The sequence below is a fragment of the Syngnathus leptorhynchus genome, chromosome 2 (genome assembly GCF_054491065.1).
Source record: "Syngnathus leptorhynchus isolate UIUO chromosome 2, UIUO_Slep, whole genome shotgun sequence".
NCBI lineage: Eukaryota > Metazoa > Chordata > Actinopteri > Syngnathiformes > Syngnathidae > Syngnathus > Syngnathus leptorhynchus.
In genome coordinates, this window is record NC_141196.1 from 18,142,547 (window position 1) to 18,166,978 (window position 24,432).

Here is a 24,432-nt window from a genome sequence, read left to right on the forward strand (position 1 = left end):
AGTTGTTTGCCACTGGCCTCATTGGGACCTTCAAAGCAGATTCTTTTTCTTTTGGAATGTCTATGTAGATTTGAAGATAAAATATCATTGAATCCATTTTGCAACAAGGCTGAAACACAGCAAAATGTGGAAAAAGTAAAGTGCTGTGAATAGCTCTTGGTTGCACTGTACTCTTGTCTTTAAGCCAGGACGAAGAGTTTCACCATTCATGTCGCGGTGATTAAAAGCACATGTCATGTGTTACAGGCCAGCTGCTAAATCATCGTACGCCACACACGCGCCAAACTGCTTACTTCCTTTTTTCCTCCCCGCACGTTTCCTATCGCCGATCCAGACACACTTCACCGTTGTCAGCACATCTGTTTAAGACTAGTTTGGATCACTCACCTTCCACTAGGTAAGGCAAGTTTATTTGTACCATGCCATTCATGCACAGGGAGAATTCCAAAGTGCTTGACAGAGGTCAAGAATAATGATCGAAAAGGAAATGAAATGAAAGATAGTATGGCGGCTTGCAGTAAAGGTAGACAGTTAAATGCCAACAACAACAAAATACACATTAGCAAGTTAAAATCAAAGGAAGATTGTGAAACCAGGAAGTTATTTTAATTTGTCTGAGTGGACACAGTTTTTAGGCTGGATTTCAACTCACTACCATTTTGAGTTGATCTCAAATGTTCAGGTAGTTTGTTCCAGAGTTGAGGAAGATAAAAATACAATGTTGCTTCACTTTGTTTGGTTGTGCTTCCAGAAACACTTAGTAAGCCTGCACCCAGCGACATGAGGGGTCTGTAACTTTCATAGGGAACCAAAAGGTCATGAATATATTTAGTTCCAAGACCATTTAGAACTTTGTAGAGCAACAGTAAGGATTATAAAATCTTTCTTTGACTCCCAAGAAACCATTGTGCAGCTTTTAGGACCAATGTAATTTGCTCTACTTTTCTGGTATCAGTAAATATTTGAGCAGCAGCATTCTGCACTAGTTGTAGCTGCCATTTTTTTTTTCCAGACCTGTAAAGTCCAATTCACTTTGTTGTGTCCTGTTTGGAAAGAAACTCTTTGATTCGATTGATACTGTCTATTGTTGGAATGTGAATGTGAACAGTTTGAACTGGTCAAGAAATGTGCTCAGAGGTAAATTAGTCAATAAAAAACATCTGATAAGTGGTTTCCAAGATGTCTAGAATTAGCTGAACAGTTTGAAGTTGGAATGGTTTGAATCTAATGTGATATACAGATGGGCCAAGTAAACAAGTGTTGTGAAAAATATCTATTTTGGGGGAATTTTATGGAAGAATTTGGGGAATGTTGGAATTTTTGGAATGTGGAAGTAGTTCCTAAGATGTTCTGAATGAGCTAAACAGTTTGAAGTTACAATGTAAAAGATGAGGAACTTTGTTGCTGAATGCATCATCCACTTGATTGTTTATTAAGGTGGAAAATGTAGAATTGTGGGAAAATTGGGATTTGGCGGGGAATGTGGAAAACTGGTGCCCAACAACACTGATACATAAGTAAGCATTTATACAAATTTGCTCTGTCTCCCCAAAAAAGTCACACAAAAAAAAAGTTTTCAATATAAGGACGGTGGAGGACAAACATTGGTCAGCCAAAATGGACAGACAGCAGCTGTACGCCTGGGTGTCCAACATGACAGCTGTTGTAAGACCCAAAACTTCCCGGCCCCTCCCCCGCCAAACATGCACACGCGGATTGTGGACGGAACTGCGTGTATCAATTTGCAGGCTGTAGCTATGTTGTTTACATCAGTGATTCCCAGCCACTGTAACACGGTGCCTGGCATATCCAATTTCAATCAATTCTTCCCAAAAATGTCTGTGGAGGCCTACTACAAATAGTGTATGTCATCTATGCCAGCGAGCAAATTATACAGTATTGTTCTGGGCAGAACAATGGAACTCGTTTTTTCCAATGTAAAAATATGGGCCTTGGCTCAATAAAGATTGGAAATTACTGGTTTACATTCATGAGGACACCTTCGACCCTCCATGTGTGGAGTTTGCAAGTTCTCCCCGTGCCCACGTGGGTTTTCCCTGGGCACTCCGGTTTCCTCCCACATCCCAAAAACATGCTTGGTAGGCCGATTGAGCACTCCAAATTGCCCCTAGGTGTGAGTGCGAGGGCGGATGGTTGTTGGTCTCTGTGTGCCCTGCGATTGGCTGGCGACCGGTTCGGGGTGTCCCCCGCCTACTGCCCGATGACGGCTGGGATAGGCTCCGGCACGCCCGCGACCCCCGTGGGCACAAGTGGTATAGAAAATGGATGGGTGGATGGATGGATGGATGGATGGATGGATGGACATACATACATGAGGACAGCAGCCATTATAGATACACAATCAATGAATATAAAAAGTCTGCACACCCCAGTTAAAAGTCCCATATTTTTGTGATATAAAAAAAAATAAGACCACAATAAATCATTCCAAAACATTTTCCGGCCGGTGAGTTGTAACTTGTAAAGGTCTATTGAAAACAAACAAACAAAAACTAAAAACATTTTTTATCTTTCTGGGAGGAAGTGAAAATAAGCAAATGTGATAATGTGTTTGCTGAGGTGTGCACACCCTCTTACAACTCATCTGGCTATGTTCAGAATTAACCAATCACATTGATACTGCCAACTAGAAAATCTGAACTTTAATTTTTGCTTAATCAGACCACTTTAAATGGTGATTGGCAGATGTGACTCCCATTCAAAACAAACGTAACCACAAATATGTTTTTCAATGGAGTGGAAGGTTAGCTTTAAGGTCACATTAGTTGTGGGAAATGTTTTGAAAAGATTTGTCTTGGTCTTATTTTTTTATATTGCAAAAAAAGTTTGAACAAGGGTGTGTACCGGACTATAAACCACACGTGTTTTCAATTAAAAGTGCTCATTTCTAATACCTGTTTGCAAAACAAATCTGAAAATATCATAAAAATCATGCAAAACCCATAAACAAGCCGCACTGGACTACAAACTTCAGGGTTCAAAGCTTGTGCAAAAAGTAGCGGCTTATAGTCCCGAAAAGACGGTAATTCTCATATCCACTGTGCGCTGCTGTTTGCATGTGTGTTGTCTCAGACACTGTAATTAAAGATGCAAGACACAACGTCTGCTCAATGGTGACATCACCTCTGGGACGCACCCACAACATGACATGACGCAACACAAATGTCCCGCCAACACAACCACACATGTTGAACCCAAAACGTTGTTGTTGCACTCACCAATGATGATGAGCGTGTAGTTGACGCTGACGCTGCCGAATCCGTTGGTGGCCTTGCAGATGTACGCGCCGCCGTCGTCCGCCTCCACCTCCTTGATGCGAAGAGCGTGCTGGAGCACCCGGAAGCGTGTCCAGCCGCTGTGGATGTTGCGGCCGCTCTTGGTCCACATGATGAGCGGCGGTGGGTCGCCCTCCACGGGGCACGGCAGCTTGACCGTGCGGCCCAGTCGCACGCTCTGCCGATGGGACACGCGCTCCGACACCCTGGGGGGACCTGGGATGTTGTGGGGCAGTTACATACATTAAACATCATAATATTAAGCACCACTATTACTCATAATAAACATTTTTAATTGTTAATCACTTCTAATTTTAATGTTCTCATTCAGTCTCACAGATGCAGTAGATTTAAAAAAATAGTTGATATTAGGCCTGAGTAATTTCAGGAAAAGACTGAATTGCAATTTTTCTGACAGAAATTCTGAGGTCCATTCAAGTTTAGAATTGTTTTGGTCTAATACTATTTGTTTTTGTTTGTATTTTTGTATTCCATTTTTGCATTCATTTGAATGTTTTTGTCTATCTTTTAATTGTTTTTCAATAATTGAGTCTAATATTTTCATATAGTTTTAAATATTTTGTCCATTTTAAAGGTTGCTCTAACATTTCTTTTTATATTTTGGTTGAATATTTGAGTGTTATTTTATTACTTTAGTCTTATTATTTTCAATTGAATGACATTCTAGTCTAATTTTTAATTCTTTTTCAATAATTGAGTCTAATATTTCAGTATCCCAGTAAAGTTCAGTATCCCTTCTTTGGTGGTGAGGTAAACACAAATAACCTTTGTGCAAATACAAATTTTAAATATTTTGTCCATTTGAAAGGTTAGTCTAACATTTCTTTTTATATTTTGGCTGAATATTTGATTGTTATTTTATTACTTTCGTCTTATTATTTTCAATTGAATGACATTTTAGTCCATCCATCCATCCATTTTCAACACCACTTATCCTGTTCACAGAGTCTCAGTGGGTGCTGTTGGCCTATTCCAGCAACGGGCGAAAGGCAGACTACATTCTGAACTGGTCACCAGCCAGTCACAGCTTTATGTTTAAATAATGTTTAAATAGTTTTAAATATTCACGCCTCACATTTGTGCATGATTTAAATATTCGTGTCTAACATTTTCCGATTAATTCTAATATTTTAGGTGAATATTTTGTATGATTTTTTAGCCACTCAAATTTGTTTTGTATTAATATTAGTTTTCAATATTGTTTCTATTTTTTAATATATGTATGTGTTTGATTTGATATCTCTGTATTTTTTAATCAAGAGCTTTTTTAAATATTCTAATTGTCTTGTATTTATTGTTTTTTTTATTCAAGTTTCCATCCACCCATCCATCCGAGTGTGTTGGAGCTTATCCCAGGGGTCTCCGGGTGGTCAGCAGGTTACACCCCATTCGCACATAGACAAACAATCCTTCACACTCATAATCACACCTCCGGACAATTTGGGGTGATCAATTAAGCTACCACATATGTCTTTGGAATGTGGAAGGCCAGAGCCCATATTTGAACCCAAGACCTTTGCACTATGAAGTAAATGTGCAAAGTAGTCCGAAGCTAAGGCTAACTCACTGCTTGCTAAAATAGAGCCACACTGAGGTGATAGTGCTAATTGGTTTTAGCTTTATGCAAGCTGAACATTTCCAGTTACCACTGTCTTGTTTTTTTTTAAACACTCCACAAGTTACTCCCATTCCCTTTGCCATTTTCTTCCATCCCAACAGATTGAAATCTCATTCCCACCAAAAGCCCCCCATACCTTGACCAGCCCCGCCCATGAGTCGCCCCTTAAACAACATGACCCTCTTGAGACCGTTTCTCCACATCACTCCCCTCGTCCGGCTCATTCACACTCTCCCTCTCAGGCCGAGTCATATATCAGTGGTTTATCGCTCCAGAGTGAGTTTTACACACGCACGCACGCACGCAAGCACACACACACACACACACACACACACACACACACACACACACACACACACACACACACACACACACACACACACACACACACACATACACACACACACACACACATACACACACACTAAAGCTTCGCAGGAGCAGGACCTCTTGGTGAACTGCTCAAGTTTTGGACAGTTAACCAGTGAAGAAAAGACAGCATTGCAACCTCCTCAAGGGAAACTGATCTCAGTTTCTCTTTCAATGTTTGTGTGTTGGTTTGTGCATGTGTTTAGTGTGTGCGTGCGTGTGTGTGTGTGTGTGTTTGTGTGTGTGGTGGGGTTTTAGACTGCTCCAAACTTGCAATATATAAGCGCTGTATGGTTGTAGTGAATGCATTTCAACTCCCTTTACAATAAGCAACAATTGGGCTAGGAGTGAACAATTGATCTAAAAATGAATTAAATTTAATGTTTAAAATCACTGAAAAAAATGGAAGATTTTTCTTTTTAATTATATTTATTTTGTCTATTATTTCAGGATTTTTTTGTTGCAGAAATCTAAAATATCCAATATGCTTTGTTTATCTGTTAGATAACTTTTTTGGTCTAATATTTTATCATTTTCTTCCTCATAATTCTACAAATAATCTTCCACCCCCAATCGTTTGTGTGTGTGGGAGAATGTGTGCAGGAAAGGAAAGAAAGTTGCAGTTGTCTTTTACAACTTTCCAGAATGTTTAGCCCATTTGGTTTTTATATTACTTTTCCATGTGACATCCTGCAGCACCTTAAAGGATGTTTGTGTGTCAGCACGCACTTCTGTGTGTACGTGTGTGTGTGAGTGTGTGTGTGAGTTTCTTGCACGTGCACATCTGTTTTCATGCTATATTGTGCAGTCTGACGAGGGGAAGACATAGTGGCAGTGGCAGTAATTTCATTTCTTGCATTTTGTCAGCCTGATAACATCGTTGTTGCCAAAGTTGCCAAAGATGAATGTTTTTGGAAAACACATGGGATAAACAATAATTTTGTGCCATTTTTACACTAACGCTGACTTGACAATCACTGAGTTGTGAAACTGTATGCATATGTGCGTTTGTACGTACTATGTTACCTTAGTGCCACCTTTTAATGAGTCATTGTTTCACCATGGCCACTCCACAGAAATTTTTCAAGCTCCGCCCCTGCGCTAATCTCACAGCCTTCGCTGTTTGTGTGGGGGAAAGTGGCCAAAAATGGAAAGAAAAGAAAATACTAAATCTTACCAATGTTTTTGCTGTGCTAAAATACCAAAAAGACACAGTCGACTCGGAAGGTTCCGAAGGGTCCATCGCAACACTGCTGTTGTTGTTGGCTGGGAAGCCAGACGGGGGTTCGTGTTTGTGTGCGTCAGGGAAAAAGAATGACTATCAAGCTTTCAGAACAAGAACGTGAAGTCACGCCAAACTTGAGTATATGAGACTTCTCGTGGCTGATGTATGGGGTGCACTCCCCTGACTTGTGTGCGGTCAGCGCGGGATCGATTCCCATTCAGTGACGGGGTCATCTGCCGGATGGATGGATGGCGTTCTCGTGACTGCGAGTGGCTGGTGAACAATTCACGTTATGCCCCACCTCTCGCCTAAAGTCAGCTGGGATGGGCATCAGAAGTTTCCACATGAAACCGGTGTTAAAAAATATATTTTATGAATATTTTAACATTATTATATCATTTTTAAATATTCCCACCATCTGTTTTTTTTTCAGTGGGTGGGAGGCAGAGGTCATACGTTTGCATTTTATTCCTATTAATAATGTCGAAAAATGTGAGGTGCATTTTCGACACAAACAGGTTAATTTCTTTTGACACTTGACAGTTATCATAAAATGAGCGGTGTGAGTATTATTATTTTAGTTGTATTTTTTTTTAATAATTGCTTGATTTTTTTCATGTCATTTTGTTGTATTTTATATTATTGTTAGATGTTTTTGTATTTTATAAAAAGTTCTAATTGCATTTTTCTAATGAATATTAACGTTATAAATTAATATATGTTTATGAAAGGCCCTGAAGTTCCTTTGACATTTGTATGACACTTGCTGAAGTACATCATTTATTTTACATTTGTCATAAATGGAATGGAAAAAGGCTCATTTGTTAACTTAACCATTTCATAAAATGAGATGCGTGACTACCCCCAAAGCCCTGATGTTAGTTGTCACAATGGGCTAACAAGTAGCAGTTAACCTGTGTATGTATGTGTGTGTGTTTAAATGAACGTGTTTTAGGAGACAATTTACTGGGTAGCTGTCACTCAACAAAGATAATGTGTGTGTGCATGCGAGTGCGTGTGTGTGTTTTAGGAGACAACTTAATCCGTAGCTGCCACTCAACAAAGATGCCTGTCTGTGTGCATGCGCGTAGGCATACTATCATCCTGCACACACACTCAAACACAAAGCCCTAATGGGATGTACAAAAGCTGCTTCTACCTCGAACAGCAGCTCGGAGCATGTCAGCCAGCCACGCCCGCCTTGTTATACTGGAGGCGAGGGGCTTTGAGGGACACTCAAAGGCAGTTGGATGAACAATAAGCTTCTATTCAAGTCGCCATGTTTGTGTCATCGGTGTCTTATCAACTACTTTCTTCTTCTTTAATGATATCTGTGTCTTGCTGTTTTCTATCTTCTTATTGATATGTCGTATCTCCTGTGAGGAACCAAAGACTTACCTGTGTCTAACCTCATCCCTGACCCTGATCCTTAGTAATATTTCGAATGTGGAACCTGTTTATTGCATCCTGTCAAGAGCGTCTACACATTCTTACAGCCAAGAATGTGTTTGCAGCGGTCACGCTGACCTTCAACTTTGAATGGAAATCAGAGCATCCTGCAGCGAACGGACGCCTGTGTGCAAACTTCGACTGTGTCCAAATAGAGATCATCCAATCCTGACCTCCAGTCCTGTGTGTGTGTGTGTGTGTCCTCAACCTAACGGTTATCAGCTTCTCTGGAGGCAGACGCTATTACTCATTAACGCAAGTGATAGCACACACCCACACACTACACAACTGAGTCTAACCCCAACATGCACACGTATGCACTCACACATGTCCCAAACACACATGCACTTGTATATATTTGCACATACACACAAATGCATATGTCCATATATATTCACACACAGGGACGCACAAAAACACACACATGCCCATACACACCTGCTGTTGTTTCCATGTTACCTCAACAGAGTGCCGCATGCAAGATCGTGTGGTACCTTGGCTCAGCAAGCCTCAACACATACTTTGGTTTTTATTTAGGTTTTTTTTTGGTCATAAGTCATCATAATATTGTTAGGTGTCAGCAGAAATAAAAAACAGACCACAAGGGGAAAAGAAACAAAAGCCAAAACTTGTTTTGAATTGAATAACTGGTTATTAGATTTTTCTAGAACGCAGCCCTTGTTACGATGAAAAGGTCTTATTGTATATATTTATTTTATTTAGTAATGTTTCAAATGTCAAAAATCAACAAATGGCTACTTTTGTACCCTGGCTAATTGGGTTAGTCCAATCAGCAATTACACCTAAATCTTGATTTTACTTCCTTCGATACGATGCGACTTTCTGTCTAACGTGGTTTTGTCATGGAGCCCAATTTTTTTGGTCTTTTAATGGTACTTTAAATGGACCATGTAAGGACCTTCCGAAACTAACTGAATAGCGCGTAAATCATAGCACGATGAATTTCCGTGAACGATTTAAAGATGTTAGATAATAAGAAGTCTGGCTGTTTGATCTTTATGACTGCTTTATTTTCTCTTCCATCCAATTCACACAGCATCAAAATGACTTTCTCAATTCTCTTTTAATAAAATGTCAACAGACTCCGATGTGTGTGGCTCAAACGGACCCCTTTGGCTGTCCAACAATATGCCTGACCTAAATTAATGTAACACAGTACCCCTTTGGCTGCCTAAAAACATTCTAAAACGTTCTAAATAAACAAGACTGTCTATACGACACGCTTTCGGGGTTAGCGCGAGGCCCAAAATCTTGACCCCAAAGTCTGCGTAAAATCGAGACGTTAGTGTATTTATTGATTGAACGATTGATTGATTCATTTCAATAATGGTGACTAAATAAGTTTGGAAGAAAAGTAAATCCTCATCCTTCCCACCTGTGTGTGTGTCTGAAGGTGTGTGTCTGAGTGTGTGTGTCTGTCTGAGTGTGTGTGTTTTTCTGGATGACTGGGTGGGGAGATGGACATTCCAAGCATGCACCCAACACACAACACACACAAAACACACACACACTGTGCCCACCTCCCACATTCCTTGAAAATCCTGAGCTGTGACTAAGTGCATTTGTTGATCCACGTGTGTCTTGTTCTAATCTGTGGCCGAGCCCCAACTTCTCTGTCCTTTTTAGTGGCTCGCTGAGGCTAAAAACATCCAAAGAAAAAAGCCGTCTTCTCATATAATGAAGTGTCACATCGGATGAGGGCTTCCTTTCACCTTACTGTACGTCAATGACAGTCGTGCCTAATGTAGTCACCATCGAATCATTTTACAATCAGCATTGCTCACGACTCTTCTGACAGTCTTTGCACATCATTGCAAATAACACTTAGCTTTGATAAAATGATTGTAAAGTAACACTTTCTTTTTTTGTATGAATGAACTTGTCCTAAAACTTTGGAGCCAGGCAATAAGCGGTACATCTGTGCTCGTCTGCCAAAAGAAAGCACATTTCGGGCCAAAGGCCTGCTGTCGGAACCACGGACTGTTGCACCGCGCTGGCATGCCTGCTAAGAGCGTATCTCGCTAAATAAGCCAATGACCGGTTGAGACCATGGACCTTCATTCTGCCTGCCTATTTCTTTCTTTCTTTCTTTCTTTCTTTCTTTCTTTCTTTCTTTCTTTCTTTCTTTCTTTCTTTCTTTCTTTCTTTCTTTCTTTCTTTCTTTCTTTCTTTCTTTCTTTCTTTCTTTCTTTCTCTCTCTCTCTCTCTCTCTCTCTCTCTCTCTCTCTCTCTCTCTCTCTCTCTCTCTCTCTCTCTCTCTCTCTCTCTCTCTCTCTTTCTCTTTCTCTCTCTCTCTCTCTGTCTCTCTCTCTCTCTCTCTCTCTCTCTCTCTCTCTTCTTTCTTTCTTTCTTTCTTTCTTTCTTTCTTTCTTTCTTTCTTTCTTTCTTTCTTTCTTTCTTTCTTTCTTTCTTCCCCACAATAATCAACCATCAAAATAAACAACCAAAGTAACTGACCAACAAATTACCAGGAATAAAAAGCAACAAATCAACCGTCAAACGAAATAACTAGAAAATCAAGTAGTTAGCAACCTGCCAACCAAGCAACTAACAATACCCCAAGTAGTTAACCAACCAACCAACCAACCAACCAACCAACCAACCAACCAACCAACCAACCAACCAACCAACCAACCAACCAACCATCCAACCGACTGTACCTAAAGAGTATTTTATTGTATCCTACCTGATGCCATTACATTGTGCTTTGATACTACCTATTGTTTGAGTACACTACAACGACGTGCACGTCACGCCAGTATCCCAAAGGTTTCAAGGCCTTGACTGACACTGGAGGACGTAAACACATTCGCAAAAACACACACAAGTGTATGCACGCACGCACACACACAGACATCAGTCAACACGTCATGTCCATTTGTCAGTGTGCGCTAATGTCTCTGTCGGCATGCTTTCTGCACTTGAATTTACAGTGATCCCTCCTACTTCGCGGGGGTTACGTTCCAGACCCAACCGCGAAATGGGAATTTCCGCGAAATAGAAACTAGATTTTTTTGAGCTATTCTTGGAAGATATTCTATTTTTATCGCTGACATCAACCAGCTCGCTGCTAGGGGACTTTCATATCAATGGACTGTGCGCTCCGCATTCATGCCTTAGCGACGAGACTAACAGTGTATTGCTATGTCCAGATGAAGGCCACCGCCGGTGGAGAGTGTTATATCTTTACTATTTTCCAGGTTCTGATGTAGCAAGCATGGTTCGGACAACGACGTGATGGGTACTGCTTTATTCCTTTCATCACAGTCAGTTCACTGGCCGTACATCGCGACACTGAACGTCCCCGAAGCTCCCCCTCCCACATCCGGGGTTTTCCCACTACGGAACATGAGTTAGTCCAAAATATACAACAGCGAGAACGCCCTGAAGTCACATGTGACGATAAAGTATACTGTACTGACTCTTTAATTTATTCATTTCACTTTTAAACGTAAGCTATCATTATTAAAGGAAAATGAAGAAACTCAAGTGGCCGCGAAACCTCGTGAAATGATGAAATTTCTGCGATAAAATAATTCATTTCCGCATTTTTGAAAACCCGCGATATAGCGAAGCCGCGATAGTTGAAGCCGCGAAGTAGGAGGGATTACTGTATATCGCACGATGATGCAAGCAGTTAAGAATGTATGAATGTGGATGAGAACGACGGGAAGAAAAAAACCCACTCAACTTTGAAGTCATCAACTCTTGTGGATACAGTTCAGGGCAGTAGAAACAACATAACTAACTACATACTGAAAAATGGTGACCGTACAACTGAAGAGAATGATTTATTTAACGACTTTGCTGGAAATTTAAACACACTTTTATTTGGGAGGGCTACTTCTTGGGTAAATAAGCGCTTCAGAAAATGGTATTGATGGATGGGCTTTCCAAATGACAAAAAGGCATGTTTTTGTGTCGTACAATCTGATTGAACAACTGGAGATTACATCCACGGAAGACTAGACAAAGAATGGGGCTGTTGTGTCCTGCAGTGACAACAATGCCACCAGTACAACACAGGGATTACAAGCGCGTAATAATGAGTCGAGCACTGCGTCATGGGGGAGTCATTAACAAAGGTCAAGCACCGTGTCCACCGCTAATACGTTTCTTTTGCACATCTGCTCATCTAAGGAATTAATCAACCAACTGACAACCAGCCAAGTAACAAGCGACCAAACAACCGAGTAATTATCCAGTCAACCAAGGAACAAACCAACCACCTGACTAACTACCCAACCAAGTAACAAACCAACCACCTGACTAACTACCCAACCAAGTAACAAACCAACCACCTGACTAGCTACCCAACCAAATACCAACCAACCAACCAATCACCCAAACAAGTAGCTATATCCAACAAGTCAACTAATTAACTACACTACCATGTAACCGACCAACCAACCAACCAACCAACATCGCATCATGCTTTTTCTGCACATATACGCAAATAAGTAAGTAATCAACTAAGTAACTGACATGCCATGAGCATGACCGACCTACCTACCTACCTACCTGACTGACCGACCGACTCATGAATGTAACAAAGCAAACAACCAGGAAATGCATTAGCAATCAAATAAAAATAAACCAACCAACCAACTTTTTTTTTTTACAATGTCATCATTGCCTTTCTTTACTGATTGGCTAGGAAGAATCACAGTTTCTGTACTTATAGTAAGACGTGGCATCCATTTTAGCGCAACTGAACAAATACTTTGTTTCCTTGCACACAAAATGTCTCTAAACCATACTCCATGTCTATATGATTAACATGCACTTTTTTTTTTGTACTTTGTTGTCTTTTATCCGTAACTTCCTTTATAGTTTGGCTGGATTCCACTGCAGTCTAGTGAGGCACGCAGCCTCCATTTTGGCCCCCGTTTCCAAATATGGTTCCTTGTACGAAAATATTGCACGCCGATTGAAATTTGGACTTTTGCAATGATTAAAATGGTTGACCAATCAACCAAAGCGTCCCAACTCGACATGAGAAAGGAATTCTATCAATTTCATGATGGGGTGACCAAAAAAAAAAAAGTTTGGTGGCTGACTACGGCGCCTTAAGAGCTGTGGTCTCTGCGGGCCCACCAGCATACACCCACCCCCACATCTCTCACACTACTCTCACATTCCCCCCGTGGTGTGGATTCCACATCAGCAGCTGGCACCGAGGTTGCGAGGTTTGAAGGGAGGGGAGATTTTGTGGGGTCTTGGGGTTGGCGAGAGAGGTTTGCACATGTCAGCCATGCTATGCCACAACAATGACAGACAGCTTCTAATTCTGTCGGCCACATCTTATATTTGACTTGAGGTTTGGTCTTAAGGGAGTGCATCCGGACTGTCGAGCGACAAACAAACCCACACAAGAAGCCTATAACGTGCAAAAGTAATAGGACACGACTCGTAATCAGTCAGTGAATCAATTGGGTTTGGATTATAGCCCTGCTGATGGTTAACATTTTGGATTTATGGAAGTCAAATTGAAGACTTCAACACTTTTTCAAGCTGCTTTGAAGACATTTAAAACATTTCATTGCCTAAAGTAGCAAATATGATATGTTCCCAGTAAAATGTTCATATACCATAATACAGACAGGTAATACATGAATGCAAAATACCACAATCAACAAAATACATCTAAATCTTTCGTTTACTCGCTTTGATCCGACTTGACTTTCTGTCTAATGCAGTTTGTTCACGGAACCCAATTTCTTTCACCATAAATACATTTTCAAGTAGTATTTTAAATGGACGATATAACGACCTTAGGAAGCTGGTTGACTAGCGCGTAAACCTTAGTGCTAGTGATTTGATGAATTTCCTTGAACAATTTAAAGGCGTTAGGCATGTAATAAGAAGTCTGGCTGTTTGAGCTTTATGACAACTTTATTACAGGGTTATAGATACATAGCTAGGATTGTTTTTGATTCGGAAAGGGGGAAGTTCGCAGAAGCACCACATCCACACAACTCAAAGAGCGTGGCTGGACACATTAGTAGAATAAGTGGCTGTGTTATTCTCTCTTCCATCCAATTCACATTGCATCAATCTGCCTGATATTGTCATTTGCGTATTGCTTTTCTTTTAATAACATGTCGACAGACTCCGATGTGCGTGGAGCAAATGGACCCCATACCTGACCTAAATCAACGTAACAAAGGACCCCTTCGGCTGCCTAAAAACGTGTCTTTCTAAAACAAGATGCAATTCCTAAATTCTGGACCCCAAAGTCCGCGTAAAATTAAGATTTAGTTGTAATAAGAAAATAATGATGTCAGCGTTGGAGTTCCACAGGCACACTGCTTGTTGTGGTTGGTGTGGCTTTAGAGGGGAGGTGGTCTTGGGGGTTGGTGGGAATGCCGGAATTGTCTGAATAGCACTTCTCCCTTCTTTTTTAGAATGTTTCACAGTATATAGCCGCCAAATTGAATGCCCATAGTTTTCATATCAGCCATCTCCAAAAAAAAAAACTGTCAAATTTCCCTTCAAAGATTCTGTTGTATATTCGGAAGTGTGTGAAATTAACGTGGCGCAGCAAAATGGCATCATATTTCAAAAAGGAGGCAGAGTTGATTTTGTGTTAATGTAAAAAGCAAATGCTTTGGACCTCAACAGCTGCCATCCAAATGTCTGCAACATCATTTTGACTCCTTGAAACCTATCCCATTTGCTATCGCTGACGACTATTCACATTCAAAGCAAAACACCAATTGATTTTAAAGGAGACTAGTTTATTCATTTTAAATAACATTTGACACAATACCATACAACCCTCTCATCACAGCTTCCGGGGCTTGAGGTCCCTGTATTTCACAGATTTGTTTTTGTCAGTGTTATTAATTTACTCTTTTTGCCCTTTGCTGGCATTTTGCGGCATTGTAAAAAATAATTGCCAGAAATGTTTTAAAAGGGCAATGAATGAAGATGAAATGACGCGAGTTGAATCATGATATCGTGTCCAAGGTAGATTTCTTTGCGGTTTTCACTTATTGCGGAGTGTTCTGGAACGCAAGCCCCAAAATGGAGGGGGATTTGCTGTATATACTGTCTGCTTTGTATTTCCTGTCTCTGCTTAACATGTTTAAAAAAAAACTTCTATAACCAGCCCCAGGGAAACATAGTGACCTAGTAGTTAACATGAATGCTTACAGCTTTCCTGTGTTTTTATTTTGAAGTTTGGTGCAAAAAGACGATTTCAGCTAAAAGACATTGATAAAGAATAAAAACGCTTGTGAATATTCCACAGAAAAAGTGTTTGTGTTTGATCAGACTTATTCCACCTCTGCCCTAATTTGGACCACAAAAAACTTGTACTTGTAATTCCGTTACAAATTGAACAACTGACCAGCTGACACAGTCAGTGTGAAAGGGGCTTTCCTGGTCATTTGGTCTCTTTGTTTTTTTTCTCCCGCTGCCCGCGTCTTTCCTGGCTTCCCACGTCACTTCCTGCTCGCCTTCCACCGAGGAGGAGGAAATGCCCTGCAAACATCCCCCTGACACCCTAATCTGATCTACTCATCTATGGCCCCCGTATTTACTTTTGGTCCCGTGGCAGCACGCCGCCTGGCTCAATGCCGCTTTGTTGTGGCGAGAAAAATCATCAGCGACGCAATCTCGATGGCTTCCGCCCGGTGCTTAGCATCCGCTCATCTGCACGGGGCACCCTTGTTTGTTATTTTACTCCGGGGGGGGGGTTGACCTTTTTGGGTCGAGTAATCCCTTACACAGGAGAAACTTTTCTAATCCTCATGCCAATTAAACGCAAGTACTGTAGCTAAGTATAAAATGTTCTTGAAATGTGATTGAAACACTTTTCAAAAAGATGCTGTTATTGCAAGTCACCAAATATTACATGTAATTCATTATGACTTCATTTAATAATGTCCGTTTCAATACTTTTGCTCATTTGTAGAGACTCTGCCCACCCACCTCTCAGCTAACAGGACCACACACGGAGAGTCACGTACACAGTACAGCATTTAGTGATGCAATAGGTGGCAAAGGTAGTGGGACACATTCCACCTTTCCTGGATGTCACTGACCTCTGGCCCCACAGCACATCAAGATGGACTCCAGCAGCAGCAGGTGGAACAACAGTGACGTCATCACAGAGGTTTTAGATGTCTTCAGCCTACAAAAATCAGTATTGTTGTCAAGATTACTTGTCCATTGTAATCATTCAATCTTTTACCCCAAAAAATTGGTGGTTTTAATAAAACAATCATAATTAAGTACAGTATAGGTGGTACCTCAAAACGTTTCACAGTATGAACACCAGGTTTTTCTGTTGCAGTGAGTTGGTTGTACTATGTTGCTAGGGTCATTTGCCTGGTGCGCCGCTTTGAGTCATCAACCTCATTTTTCTCATGTTTGGCCACATCATTAGGTGAGTGGCAACCTTAGGTATCTGTCCTCATTCTTGTGTTATTGCTTATTTTGGAAGTCATGAATAATTTTATAATAATCCAAATTTACTTTATGCTACTCTTATTACAAGTTTTTTTTTTTCAGAGTATAAGAACTTTATTCATCTGTTTTCAGTATTACTTTTGGTGCATAATATCACTGCATTACTTTTTTGGGGGTAAATTTGTGACTTCTTTTCTTAATGCTATGACTTCACTCTTGTAACTTGAGTGTTTATCATAATAGTACATTTTTTTTTCTCATAGAATTACTTTTTATTGAAGTATTGCGACATTTTCTCTTAGTACCATTATGATTTTGTCATAATACTTTTGATTATAATATGGTTTTCATAGTATTACAACTTTATGGTTGGGAAATGGCCTTTTTTTGTATCTGGTATCGTATCTTCTGTATTCTCATAGCATTAAATTTAATTTACTTTTTTTATTTTTTTATTTAACATTTTAAAATTCGCAAAAATTATTGCAATAATTCATCTCAGTGTTAAAAGTGAAGACAATTGACAAGAAACGTAAAGGCAACACACATTACGTGTTTGGCTTCATGGGCCACATTAAATGATATTGTGTGCCGGATTTGGCCCCGAGGCCTAGAGTTTACCACCCGTGGATTAAATGGATGCAATACAGCTATTTCTCATGGTATGTGGCAACTTTTCTGGTAAAAATGACATTTTACCATAATACCATGACTTTTTGTATTTATATTATTACTTTCCTCATCCACTGCATTTTTCTCACACAACTTTTTTGTCATAAACACATCCTGCAACTTTTCAGCCTCCCCCTCACAGTTCCAGTTTGTCATTTCAGTTCGTTCTCAACACTCCTTGGTGGACAAATAGGATGAAAATAAAGCTGGCGGAAGATCAGAGGACACATCTGTCATTTCCAGAACTTTTAGAACAAATCACACAAGTTTGAAGGGACTGTGGGTAAATAAACATGTCAAAATTAAACTGAACTATCTCACGACTACACCATTTATGATTTACAGCGAGATTTATGACGTCCATCTGTCCAGTGAGTGTTTCTTTTCCCATAATTTGTTTTTTTATCATTCTTTATGAAGAGTAGATTCATGCATTTTGAGAACAGTGGTTTTAATACCGCTCATTAAATAGTTTATTTAGTGGAAACAATGAAACACCAGTCATAAATTACACAGAAAACAGTCGTTTTAAGCCTCGTATGCAATTTATTGTGAATAATATTACCTACTAAAGAGAGCAACTAGTAATGCAATAGATTATGAATATGAGAACTTTGAGGAAAATCATACTTCTGTCATTTTAATGTGACAGCTCTGCTTATTTTGTCATTGAATAACGTCACAGATATCAATTCATGAAGCAAACCTTTTAGCCAACTATTATTGATTTAGTGGCGCGTCTGTTTCAAAATAATGTGTATTTTTTACCGACATTTAATACTTTTGGGGCCAAACTTGTAACATGGATTTTACACGCACGGAAGATATTAAGGGACACGTGCAGACGTTTAATTGTATAATGTCACTTACTTTTCAAATATATGTCGATCAGCCATTAGATGGTTAAATTAACTAATACTCCCCTCCAATAAAAATAAACCGATAGAAAAATGACGTCAGTGGCTTAATCCAGCAGTAGGATGTGCCTCTTGCTTGGGAATATGTCGACCATCAGGCGTAATAATAAATTTTAGAGAAGAAGTAAAATGAATACTATGTTAATGAGTCACACTGATGAGTGGAGGGGATATTGCATTAAAAAAAGGAAAGAAAGCAAGAAGAAGAAAAAAACGCGCCCCGGGTCCTCTCCACTTAGTGTTCTCAAACTTTGAGCCCGCAGGCAGGAAAACCAGGGGACTGCTCTGGATGGATTGTACCCGCCCACGCCCGAACTTTCCACCAATCACAGCCGAGGCCAATCAGGGCATTGACCAATCAGAGGGCAGGCGCGTCGGAGGACAATTTTGGACCATGTTCTTTACAAAGGTTGTCAGATAACGATATTCCATCAGACCTTCTGGATAACCTCCAAAATACTGTTTTAAATTTTTTTTTATTTATATGTCATTTTTATTAAGTACCTATTCAAAGAAATGTTATGTTAATGTTACGCCACAAACGAGCTATAAATTGCAAAAATTTACCTTTTTTTATTAATGATACTTAAAATAGAGGCTGGACTTTTTCATGATGAAATGTTTTGACGTTGGTGGCTGTATTCAATCCTCTTAAACGGACTTGGCGGACAAATGCCGCCATCTGCCGGTCGGAAAGTATTACCACATACTTAAAAAAACACAAAGCTCGCCAAAATCCATTTTCAATTTATTTTTACCCCTTATATAAAAAAAGCAATCAGCAATGACATTTTAAACGAGTAAATCTCTTTTTATTTCATTCCCAGGGTATTTGCTTCATTTCTCTTGATACCATAGGCCCTATGGTATCAAGAGAAATGATATGACATATGGCGTAGGGTTTTAAATAAAAGGACAAACATTTAATACTCAATCATTATCATCACTTTTTATTTTATTTCATGCTTAGTTGACTAAGAACTAAGGTTGAAAACAAATTGAAAAACCTGCATCCCAAAAGTAATCATTTGTTGGTAAATTAGAGGGATAACATGTATAGTAAAATAGCAAACAATAAAATAATAAAGGGAACAAACATGTACAACTAAAAGCCCTTTTCAAGCTCACAAGCCAATTTTGTATTTTTCCATATTGTGACGCTTCTGAGAAAGGCTACAGGAAGTAGCCGAAACATGTAAAGTAGGTCAAATCTTCCCTGTCTGACTAAACGAACTGTTCAAAATAGTAAACTTAATTAAAACAGTATGAACCTTCACAAACGACAAGCCGCTTCATTCGGTACAAATGCCCAATAAAATGGGAGGCAATTTTGTATTGTAAAGATAACAAGACAGAGGTAGATACAAGTTCAGATACGTATCTGTTTTTAAATGTAGGGTATATAAGCAAAAGGTTCAAATGAAAAATATGTCCTCACTATACTCAAGTACAAATATCGGAAAAATCGACTGAAATACAGTAAAAAACCTATTTGCACACACCCTTGAAACAATGCGTTTGTTATTGTGGTTTGAAGTGTACTGTGTCACACCAAGACTTGTTCCAAATATTTTGGTTGCCTCATTTGCTGTGCAAGAGGAGCAAAAAGCAATTGCCGAATGTAGTCTTTGACCAAATGTACCTAATGAAGCGGGCTGTCATCATTTTTCACATCTTGAGGGATCCTAGGACGTCCGTCGGTGCACTCGCATTCCTCTTTGCGCCGTGCGCCGCCGCCGAGGCAGCCGGGGCAGCAGGCAGTGTGCCCCTCCGAGCGGCAAATGGTACAGGAAAGCACCAGTTGACAGCAGAAGGGCGTGGTGCACAGCTGGTAGCGATCCCAGGGTCGTCCACAGTACCTGCAACCTAAAGACGGATTCAGGTTAACAGCGGTGAAGCGGGACGGAAGAATATAGAGGCCTGGAGGGGGGCGACTCACCGGCGATGACATCATTGTTGGAAGAAATGGCGTAGCGTTCGTCAAAAACAAAGAGCTTCCCGCGGTAAAAGCCGTCTGGGAAGCGTTCAAGGTATTTGTGGATTCCACCTTTCAGCTGATAAATTTCTTTGCAGACGTTCTGCAAAAAGAAAAAAAATATATTTATAAAAAAAAATAACACTGGCATACCTTTGCCAGGGCACCTGTGAAATACCAGAAAGTTTTGTTGTTGCTTCTCTGGAACAAACCAGTAAAACCATTATAATACTACACGTGCACAACAAATAATCAACAAATGGGGGAAAAAATATTTGAATGAATTTGATTAGACAATAATAATAAAAACAATTGAAATGAATCTTAATCATTAAAATAATTTCTTATAGAATAAAACAACAAGATTTTGAAAATATTTAAACCTGGTTTTTGCAGAAAGGTAAAATACACCCGAATCAGATCTGCATTTATAAAGTGGGTTACAATCATTGTGTACAGCCACACTGATACTGGCTCCTGTTAGAACATCACACAACTACTTTGTCGTCAGTTCACTCATGACTATGCATCTTCCAATTTGATACTAACTGTGGGCGAAAATATTGCAGAATCATGGTGTTAGTAAAGTTTTTAGCAGATGAGTTTGAGTCTGGTTTTGGCTTGAATGGCTTGTGATGTTTTTTGTTGAATAGTTACTACACACTAAGTCATGCGCACAAGCTAAACACTTAAAAACCAGAAAACTAAAAAAAAACTAAAACAAGTGTTTTTTGAAGAAAAAAAAAAAAAGACCTAATAAAAACTAACAATGCCAAAAATAATTCAACGGAGCTAAATGTCCCAAATTACTATAATCCTGTTTAGGAATCCCCACAAAAAAGCAGAAATTGAAAGCTTGACTTTTTTTTTTTTTTTTTAATCACGGTAAACTGTCAAATCAGTGCTTGGCACAGACCTACAGATGACATTCAATAATTACAAATAATAAAAAAAGAAAACCAAAAAAAGAGAAATCTTACTTTAGAGCGAAGGTAAGCGGAGCCTCGCTCGCAGCGGATGCCTCCGGTGCAGTACATGAGGACCTTTTTGTCTCGGAAGAGTTCTAAGTTCTGGTCCACGTAGTCCGGGAAGTAGCTAAATTTGCGGATGTCAGGGGCCAGACAGTGTAAGAACTGACCCTAACGGTGGAAGAGTGTGTTCAGGAGAAGGTGTACAAGTGGCCTGATCAATAAATAGAGGTCACTACATACAATTTTACTCTCATAGAAGTTGCGGCAGTCCAGTAGGATAGTGTCACTCTGCACATTCCCTTCAGTCATTAAGGCCTCCACCTCTTTGTGAAACTCCTCAGGCTCCAAATGATTTCCTGTGCAGCGAGGCATGAGTTAACTGCTTTATTCAAGTCCAAATAAAAAGAAAAAGACATCTTAGTCCCTGTATCATCATTTGTTGTCATTAGTTAAGTCAGGAGTGCAAATGAGAACCTGTTCTCAATGTCATTATCTTGATAACGAATGAATGAATGAATGAATGAATGAATGAATGAATGAATGAATGAACGAACGAACGAATGAATGAATGAACGAACGAACACATTTTTGGGAACGGGTTGCAGGCACCAAATTAAAAATGAAAGAAAATTTGCAGAAAAAAAGTAAATCTGTTTGAACATTATATACGTATCTTCTGTCATAATTAAATACAAGTTGAAAAGAATTAGCATTTTACACAACATTCCAACTTCATTGGATTTGGTGTTTAGAACTGAAATTGTAAGGCAGATCACTTTTATTTCATCAGTCGAGTTACATCTCTGGTTGTCATGGCAACCTAGCAACTGTAACGTACCTGCCAAATGGTAGGAGATGACGTCAGGGTCTAATCCCATCGGGACAATTTCCTTAAAGACCCCCACCTTCAAGCCCGTGAAACACTCCGGACCGCCATCGCTAGTCTGATCTCACACATACACACATAGACACAAGCGCGCACGGACACACACACGCACGCACGCACGCGGACACACACAAAAGAAGTACATGTTCAATATTCATCTTATGGAGTAATGTTGCAGTTTTTTGCAAAATTCAGATTGTGTAAAGCCTAACGTGAACACAAATGGTGCAGTAATGTAGACAGACAATATAACAGTTCTCATAAACTGTATTTCTATCCCCTGCAAAGAAAGAACTCCTACTTGAGTTCTAGGTAGGAAATTCCGCCGTTGCGTCACACAATTATGAATCCCATTTCAGTTTTAGGCAGGACATGACCCACTGCAACATGTATGATTGATTGTTCATGAGCACTAGCTTTGGGGTCCGCAAAATGAAGAGCTAAATGAATTAAATTTGAGCAACTTTTCGGATGAAAAGACAACCCTGAGTACAAGTTGCAACAATTGAAAAATGCATCATGAAAAATAAAATATTTTGGTGAGGAATTGCTTTCTTTTTGCAACAAAAAATAAAACAAGACCAAACAGTACAGCTCAGACTCGCACCCAAAATCTCTGCTTCCTAGTCTGCATTGCTTCACTCCGACTATCGGTAAACTCAGAGCATCGGACTGTGGATGGGAAATTTTCTAAGTTGATTTCGCAGCAGTATGCCCGTTGAAAATGCACTTTCATCTATTATTGACCGCAAACATACATGACCCAAACACAAGAGGACAGACAGACCATGAATGTATGATTGATGTTGTATTGGCCAAATACCTTACCTTAAAATCCTCTTTTTCCATGTGGAAAAGAGGATGTGAGCACAAGGCGTCCACATAGAGCTCAGTGGCGATCCGGGTGCCCCCTACTGTTCCGTTGATGCCCTCTGTGGCCACCCTCACCTGAAGGACAACACGTATTTGGTTTTATGGAACAATTTGCCGGAGGTGAAAAGAGTATCTGAAGTTTGCGCTCGCAAGTCCAATCAAAAAAAGTCGAGTCATTCGTATCTCAGGTCACCATTGTATTTTGAGAACTTGGCACCAATGAAAACAAAAGTTTGTTCCGTCAGAAGAACAAATACTCAAGTAAAGTACTAATACCTGAAAATGCACTAAGGCTTACCACCATTGCATTTAACTTTAATGGCTCCATACCTTGCCAGTTAAATGGAGGCGCTGGCATAAAGCTCTCTGCCAAGCACAGACAACGTGTGGCTCCTCAACGCGGCAGTAACGATAGTAAAGGAGAACTTTGCCAGGACCTCTGGGCAGAAGAAAAAGAATGGGGTTAAACTGAGACAAAGGTTGTATAAAAAAAAATGGCTGAAAATGTGGCTACTTCTCAAACTGCTCCTTTGGGATGTGACTAACGTCTGGCATCCATGCAGTGACGTCCACAGACAAACTTTCATCACGCAGTTTGGCATCGTCTTTTTCCTCTTGCTTTTGGTTAAGCGTGTGCTCATACTGGGCCATTGCCATTCGTTGGATTTCACCAGCATGCATTCTGGCGACATGCTGGTGAATGGCAGCATGCTCAGCAAAGGTGCGGCTGCAGCAGCTCCAGGATGGACTCCCCCTCGGATCTGGAGTTGCTTCCTGCTTGGATGCTACAAAGGCACCAAAGGACTGAAAAAGACAAAATGGCTTTTTGGTGACCACAATGCACAATAAATCTCCACCTATTCGCTCTACCGTTTCATGAATTGTTCTGGGGAATTTATCCTTAGTTAGGAGCTAAGTTCAGCCGAGTTGTTCTTTTAAAGAGTTGTACTTTTAAAGTAATACTGAATATGAGTTTGAAACTATATTAGTTAGTAGTTTACAGTATACCTATGGTTTCAAACTTTTGGCAAATCGTAAATGGTTTGCATTAGTTTTATATGTTGTGGACATTAATCCCTAACAATTTCTCGCTACATTTTCTTTGTCTTTTTTTTATCTTCATCAAGTTTTTTTAGCAGCTTCCGTAATACACTTTGTACAGTTCAATTTACGAAAACGTGAGACTTGAATTAATTTTCTCGATTTTTTGCCCTAGTAACTTGGGACTTGCATAAATATTACAGATTGAACACTTTTCCCTACTCACCTTCCTTTTGTTTAGATTGTAGAATTTTCTTAGCGACGCACAGAGCTGTTTCTCCTCTTTCAATACTTTAGTAGGCACACATGCATTTTCTAATTCCCAGGCTAGAAACTCAGAAGAGACTACAGTCATGTTTATTTTCTTGGCAGCTCTTGTCGCTAGACAATCTCCGACTTGACAGGACGGACAGAATAGTTGGTTGCACTTCAGTTGTGCGTCTCACTTGAATGAGCCCGATGAACAACTTGTTAATCTAATTTTTATTTAATTTTTATGTAATTTTAACACATTCCATTTTATGACCAAGGAATTATATTATTCACGTTGAAACATGTTAGACATTAGCATTTTAAGCTTTAGGTCCAACAAAATAAAAGAAGGAACAAGTTGGATATAGGTAGGATTTTATTCTCAAAAATAATATCAAAATAGTGGGCTTTTTTTTTTTTTTATCAGC

The 24,432-nt window shown here is 39.8% G+C and overlaps 2 protein-coding genes across 2 annotated transcripts in view; both read right to left on the reverse strand.

The window, feature by feature from the left end:
• The window catches only part of fgfrl1a (fibroblast growth factor receptor like 1a), a 37,724-nt gene extending 19,480 nt beyond the window's left edge, over window positions 1–18,244 (reverse strand). Inside the window, exons 1-3 of the mRNA XM_085901337.1 lie at window positions 17,960–18,244; window positions 16,051–16,139; window positions 3,240–3,512 (exon numbers count right to left, since the gene is read on the reverse strand). Coding sequence (XP_085757463.1) covers window positions 3,240–3,512; window positions 16,051–16,139; window positions 17,960–17,985 — 388 coding nt within the window. The 5' untranslated portion in view covers window positions 17,986–18,244. The remainder of the gene's footprint in view (window positions 1–3,239; window positions 3,513–16,050; window positions 16,140–17,959) is intronic.
• Window positions 18,245–18,842: 598 nt separating this feature from the next.
• Window positions 18,843–24,195, reverse strand: tstd2 (thiosulfate sulfurtransferase like domain containing 2). Its single transcript, XM_085903578.1, has 9 exons — window positions 23,979–24,195; window positions 23,226–23,515; window positions 23,042–23,150; window positions 22,667–22,786; window positions 21,791–21,896; window positions 21,193–21,308; window positions 20,962–21,120; window positions 19,946–20,084; window positions 18,843–19,872 (listed from the first exon to the last, which is right to left on the reverse strand). Exons 1-9 carry the CDS (start codon window positions 24,105–24,107, stop codon window positions 19,649–19,651), a joined length of 1,392 nt encoding a protein of 463 aa, XP_085759704.1. The 5' UTR covers window positions 24,108–24,195; the 3' UTR covers window positions 18,843–19,648.
• Window positions 24,196–24,432: the final 237 nt, after the last annotated feature.